The sequence below is a fragment of the Budorcas taxicolor genome, chromosome 2, assembly GCF_023091745.1.
Source record: "Budorcas taxicolor isolate Tak-1 chromosome 2, Takin1.1, whole genome shotgun sequence".
NCBI classification, from domain to species: domain Eukaryota; kingdom Metazoa; phylum Chordata; class Mammalia; order Artiodactyla; family Bovidae; genus Budorcas; species Budorcas taxicolor.
Window position 1 is genome coordinate 16645273 of NC_068911.1, and position 6717 is coordinate 16651989.

At 50.4% G+C, this 6717-nt stretch overlaps 1 protein-coding gene across 1 annotated transcript; it reads left to right on the forward strand.

Annotated features, from left to right (window-relative positions):
• The first annotated feature begins 5613 nt into the window (after positions 1 to 5613).
• On the forward strand, positions 5614 to 6381 carry C2H16orf92 (chromosome 2 C16orf92 homolog). The gene is made up of 3 exons (XM_052652187.1): positions 5614 to 5677; positions 6013 to 6171; positions 6290 to 6381. Exons 1-3 carry the CDS (start codon positions 5614 to 5616, stop codon positions 6379 to 6381), a joined length of 315 nt encoding a protein of 104 aa, XP_052508147.1.
• The last annotated feature ends 336 nt before the right edge of the window (positions 6382 to 6717 follow it).

A 6717-nucleotide genomic window follows, 5' to 3' on the forward strand; every position in this document is an offset into this window, starting at 1 on the left:
GCTGAGAAACCTCACAGTTTGAGGCCCGAGGCTGTGGCTCACCTCACGCTTCCATCCTTTGACTGGTCAGGCTTCTTTCCTTGGACCCAACCCAGCTCCCGAGGATCCATGTCCGCTTCTTAGGGCTGGCATCTCCTTTGGGAATCCACTTCCTCTCACCTTCCCACTTGCAGTCGGACCCTCAGGTGCAACGGAGCACAGGGCTTCGTTCTAAATGCCCCAGAGCCCTGGAGGCCTTCCTTCTCCTCTCCTCTCGCCTGAGCCCAGCACCCACCTGTCAGTCTAACTCCAGTCTTTGATCTTGGCTCTCTTCTTTCCCAAACTTGCCGGCCCCCAATGACAAAGTCCCCACAGTGACCTTCAAGGCTCTTCGGCCTAAGACTGTGACTTCTCCCATCTCATCCCCCTTACTCATCTTGCTGGCTTTCAGGAACATTACTTGCAGTTCCTAGAATATACCTGGGTCTCTCAGTCAGGCAGAACTTTGTTCACCCAAGTTCCTCAGCCTGGAAGATCTTTCCTTTTTTCAGAGGGCACCTTGGACCCCCTCTTCCTAAGACACATCCCCCACACCCCAGCTCAGCCCCCAGCTTCCTGAGCTCTTACAGCCTCAGCTGTGGTGATGCTGGCATGTCATGCCTGTTTACATTTCTGTCTCCACCACCACTGAGGAACAGAGGCTGTCCCAAGCTGGGCCTGGCACTAGGTTGTCAACATTAACTATTGTGATTTTAGATTGTGTAGCAATGTGAATATATTTAGTATTGCTGAATCTGGTGCTTGAAAATGGCTAAGATTTTGAATTGGCCATAAAGTTCATCTTTTTTCTGTAACATTTTAAGGAAAAACTTGAATGAACTTTTTGGCCAACGCAGTATAACTATTCATATATGGATTTTTACCACCCTCCCTTTCTTTTTTTTTTTTTGCTGCACTGTGTGGCATGCAGGACCTTAGTTGCCCAACCAAACTCGTGCCCTCTGCAGTGGGACCATGGAGCCTTACCACTGGACTTCCAGGGAAGTCCCTACCCCAAACTACACTGAGACACCACTTGTCACTAATCACATGGTAAACATCAAAGCAAATGTTAACACATAATGTTGATGAGGCTGTGGATAAATGGATACCATCTCTGTAACCACTGTTTGACTCTTTGATCCAGAAATTCCGCTTTTAGGATTTGGCCTATGAGCAAAACAATAGAAGTTCAAGATTATTAACTGCACCATATCTGCCATGGCAAAAGATTGGAAGCAACTTAAATGTCCGTCTGATTCAATCAGTTCTGTCACAGTTTCACACAATGAAGTAGCATGCAGCCACAACAAGGAGGCTTTTTATGTACTTATACAGAATCATCTTCAAAATCTCATGGTAACTGAAAAAAGTAAGCTACAGAGGAGCATGAATGGAATACTGCCATTGAGTGAAAAAAGAGAGAGAACTTCTATATATTTGTTTATTTGTGCATACATTTATGGAAGGCTGCACAGGAAAATGGTAGCTATGGTGACCTCTGAGGAGGCTGTCATGAGGCAGGTGAGGGCAGGAATAGGAAATGTTTATTTTGTACCATGTGCATATGTTACCTACTCAAAAGAATACACTAAAATAGCATCTTTTCAAAAATAATTTTATTTATTTATTTTGGCTGTGCTGGGTCTTCACAGCTGCCTGGACTTTTCTCTAGTTTCAAGGAGCAGCGGCTACTCTCTAGTTGTGGTGCTCAGGCTTCTCCTTGCGGTGGCTTCTCTTGCTGTGGAACACAGGCTCTAGGGCGCCTGGGTTTTAGTAGTTGAGGTGTGGGCTCAGTAGTCGTGGTTCCTGGGCTCTAGAGCACAGGCTCAGTAGTCGTGGTGCACGGGCATAGTGGCTCCACGGCATATGGGATCTTCCCAGATTGGGGATCAAACCTGTGTCTCCTGCGTTGGCAGGCAAATTACTACTGAGCCACCAGGGAAACCCTGAAATAATGTCTTTTTAAAATAAAAGCAGCCATAAGGCTTCCTTTGAGTTTCTCCAGGATAAGAAAGGAGGCAGGACTAAGGGAGATGCTATCCATGATCAGAGCTGGTGAGTTTGAGGAAAGGCAGACCTAGGTCTGCAGTGAGAGGAGGGGCAAGCTGGGCAAGAAGCCCACACCTGCTTCCTCCACTGCTTTCTTCTCATGGGGCTTAGTGCAGACCCATCATGGGGCATCCAGAAAGCCTTGTTGCAGGAAGGTGAGGATGAGGCTGGAGTTCTGGCTGGTTGCAGGGGGCATGCAGACAGTGCTGAGCCCTGGTATGTCTAGAGGTGGAAAGGCTTTTCATCATCCATTAAGCCAATAAATATTTATTGAATACCTACTCTATATTGTGGTGCTACGGCTATGACCAAGATCAATGATCTCTAGCTTCACAGGCTTGTAGGGGAAATAGACAAATGCACAGACAACTCCAGTGCAGTGAGACTGACGTGGTGATGGGGGGTAGTCAGAAAATTCGAGTTCACTTCCCAGGGGAAGTGTTGTCTCAGCTGAGACTTAGGAGATGAGGAAGAATTTCTGGGTCAAGTAGGGGGCAAGAGAGTGGGAGGCAGAGGTGTATCAAAGGCTGGGGTATGCTAAGGAAGGGAAGCTGGGAAAGAACTGAAGTGGGTAGGTAGACAAGAGACTCACAGATCAAGGTAACCAGTTCAAGGGAAGCCACTGGAGGGTTTTAAGTAGTGGATCTGTATGTTCTGGTTTGTTCTCAATAGGAGAAGAGCAAATAGAGATCACACAGTCCACAAAACGTTGCAATAAGCCAGATGAGACATGGGGTTGGCTTGAATGAGAAGAGGGAAGTAGATGAACTTGAGATTTAGATTGGAAATTGAGCCAACAGTTCTTTTTAAAATATATATATTTTACTTACTTACTTGGCTGTGCTGGGTCTTAGCTGAGGCATGCTGGATTTTTTTTTTTTTTTTTTTCAGTTGCTGTATGGGAACTCTTAGTTTTAGCACACAAGATCTAGTTCCCTGACCAGGGATCAGACCCAGGCTGCCTGCACTGGCAACGCAGAGTCTTAGCCACCAGACCACCAGGGAAGTCCTGAAGCAACAGGCCTTGATTATGGGTTTATCAGGAGAGAAACAGGGAGGGGTTTGAGGCAATTCCTAAGTTTTTATGTTGAGCAAAACATCTAGAGCAACAGCGAGCTTGTTTGCTGCAATGGGAAGAAGCCACAGGTTTGGGATAGGAGAACTGAGAGCTGTACTTGGGATCTACTGAGTTTGAGATGTTTTTGGACAGAGCCATGAAGCAGGAAGTTGGGTAGGGGAGTCTGGAGCTCAGAGGGGAGGGCCGGGCTGGAAATATACATCTGTGAGTCACCAGCATATAGATAGTATTTAAAGCCATGCGACTGGATGAGATCACCTAGAGAGAGAGGGTATAGATAGAAAAGAGAAGGTCCAAGGCTGAGCAGCTTAGAGGGGGAGGAGTCAAGAAAATCGGTGAGTGCCTAGAGGCAGGAATACGCGCTCTCTGCTGAGAGTCAGAACCAACAGAGAAGTAAGGGTTAGATTTGGCAAGTTATGGGGTCCTTGGTGCACCCCACGGAAAGTGACTTCAGTGGAGTGGTGGGGACGAAGCCAGTTGTGAAGAGTTTGAAAGATACGTTAAAGCTGAGTGAGCAATGACAGCCAAGTGTAGACAGCCTCTTAGGGTTAGTCTGTTTACACTCAAATAATGTGCATCCCTGAGTTCTCTCTCCTCTGTGGTCCCCCAGGGCAGAGACCATGCCCTGGTGATTTCTGTCTAAGCCATAAATGGAGTCCAGCACATAACAGGAGCTCGATACATTTATTTAACGGTTGGATGAATAAATGAATGGATAATTCACTGCTTGTGTCCAAAGGGCCTTTTCTGGCAAAGAGGACAGCTGTGTTCCTTTGAGGCAACTCATGAAACTGTCAAATCCACTCCAAAGACTAAATAAAGAGTCTGGACCCCTTTTCCCAGGACCCCTTCTCCCAGCTAAGCCCTGGAGGGCAACTGCCTACAGGCCTGCAGAGGGAGCCCTGGGCCAGAGCTAGGAATCAGGCTGAGTCCCTGCTGTCCCTCACGTGACACTGGGCAAATCACTTCCTTTTTCTGAGAAGAGATACATGTAGGGTGCAATCCTTGGGTCACAAAGATGCCTTGAGAAGGAAATGGCCACAAATCCCAGTACTTTTGCCTGGAAAATCCCATGGACAGAGAAGCCTGGTAGGCTGCAGTCCATGTGGTCACAAAGAGTGGGACATGACTGAGCACACACACAGAGCCAGTTCCCCAGAAGGCCCCATAGATGTTAGTCTGTCTCCTCCTTTCCCCTCTTTTTTCTCTCTGGGCCTTTTCCTTGTTTAGGAAGTAGAAGCTGACCCTGACAAGTACCTCCCAGGGTTGCTGTGAGGAGAATAGGTGGGTAGTCCCTGAGGGTCGGAAAGATGACAGTGGGGACCCAGTGGAGGAAGGAGCCTCCTTCCACAGGACAGAGGACCTCACGCACCACAGACACGTGTCTGATGTGGGGCATGTCACAGAACTTGTCAGAGAATGTTGAACAGGCAATTGTGTAGCAAAACCAGGAAGACCCTGAAGTCTCCTTGGGCTCGGATGGGGCGGGACAGATGTTTCACAGACAGGCCTACTATTGTCCTCTGAGGGAAGCCCACAAGAGTGAAAGTGACTGTTGGAAAGTGACAAATAAGGGAAAAGAAGAAACCAGAAAGGGAAAACAGAATGGACCATGGGGGAGCCTACCCAGAGATGGGGAGTCTGTGAAGCCTCTAGGCATGACCAGACACCTGCCCCGAGATGGGTCAGGGGACTTCCTCTGACCACCCCCATTCCTGCCGTTCCCGAGGCCACTTGATGGGATGAGGGAGCCGTGTCTTCCTTAAGTAAGGAGAGAGAAACAGGCAGACACTGCTGCCACCTAGTGAAGATGCTTGTTGTTTCTCTAGGTGGCTCACCCCAGCGCTGTCCTCAGCGGAGCACCCAGAGATGGAGTTTGGGTCATGGGGGAGATCCCTGGGCCCCTGCATTTGAGGACACAAGGCAAAGAGGGGCCCCAGGGAAAAATATAGGTGCCCTTTGGAAGTGTGTGTTGCCTACCTCACCTCTGTCTTGGCTCCCTCCTCTGTAAGATGAGGACATAGTACCTACCTTAGAGGATGTTATGATGGTTAAATGAGTCAGTCCATGAAAAGTACTTGGCATCGTGGCAAGTGCTCAATAAATGCTATCTGCGGTCGATCCAAGGGGGTAACTGGAGATGTTTAGCCTTGTCCTCCATCCCCCCAACCAATCCACTGTGCCTGCTATACAAATGCTGCTTTCCTCAGTTCTGGCTTTCAGCAAATTGTCCCACCAAGCTCCTCATTTGTAAATCCTGGGGCTTCCACTCTTACTGTTCTATCAACAGCATCAACCCAAAGGCTCTATGAGCCCCAACCTCTCCCCTCTGAATCCAGGGGCTTGTGGGGGAGGGTCCTGGATCCTAGCACTTCCTCTCTCCCCTCACCCTAGAGTGTGTAATCAGAATGGCTCTGGGCTGTGACATCACAGAACTCTCACCTCATCACAGGAGTGGAGGGGTGATGAGGCCAGGGCAGTGGGTGTGGGTGTGGATGTGGCTGCTCAGGCTGGGGCCCCTAGAATCAGGTGGGAAGCTGGGAAGAGTGGGGAGGAGGAAGGCTGGGGATTGGGGTCAATGCCGCGACCAATCCCCCCCCCCCCCCACCGCCCCCAGAGGCTGGGAGGCCACAACTGGCCTCTTCTCTTTGTTCTCCACACTTCTCTCCCATCCTCCCTGCCCAGCATAGGCCTTCTCCTGGAGGGCTCAGCCAACCCCTAAGAAGTTCTGGGAACAAAATCAAGGCCCTCCATAGCTACACGAAGGCTGTGTGGCCTGGCAGGGCCCTGGGTCTGTCTCAGACTCTTGGGTGGGGTTCAGGGCTCTGCTTGGCTCTTTCATAGACTTTGCTCTGTGTCCCCAGCACCCAGTGTGGAGAGTGCCAAGGCCTCGGGCCGGGGAGCAGAATCTCCGCTCTTCCTAGACAGACCTGACTTCTTTGATTACCCAGACTCAGACCAAGCCAGGCTCCTGGCCGTGGCCCAGTTCATTGGAGAGAAACCAGTCATCTTTGCTAACTCAGGTATGACCCAGCTTGAGAAGGGGCTGTCCTCCTGGCCAGGGCCTGGAGGACGTCTGCCCTTGGCCCTTTAGTTGGAGTCAAGCCCAGGGTCCCCTGTCTCCCTGTCACTGTTGAGCAGATTCTGACTCCAGGCTCTTCCATCACATCCTGGTGGGTGCTCTGCTGGTGGCCTTCTTCTTCCTGCTTTTCCAGTTCTGCACTCACATGTAAGGCCTGTCCCTCACCCCCTGCCCACCGGAACCTTGCAGGGAAGAGGCTGAGGGACCCAAAGCCCAGGGAGGCAGCGTGACCTCCAACCTCTGATCTCCACAACCCACAGGAGCTGTGAGAAAGGGGCCTAAAAAGCCAGAGGAGAGCCCTGGATTCTGCCCTGGGCACCCATGCCTGCTCTCCTCTCCTGCTGATGAATAAGAGTCCTTGCTTCTTTCTCCCTGACTGCTCAGCTTGGGGGGCCTGCCCTGTCCCACAGTCAACCTGTTATGGCGCTGTCTGCCCCAGACACTTGATCCCTCCCCAACCCCAAAGAACTGGGTGACAGGGCCTTGG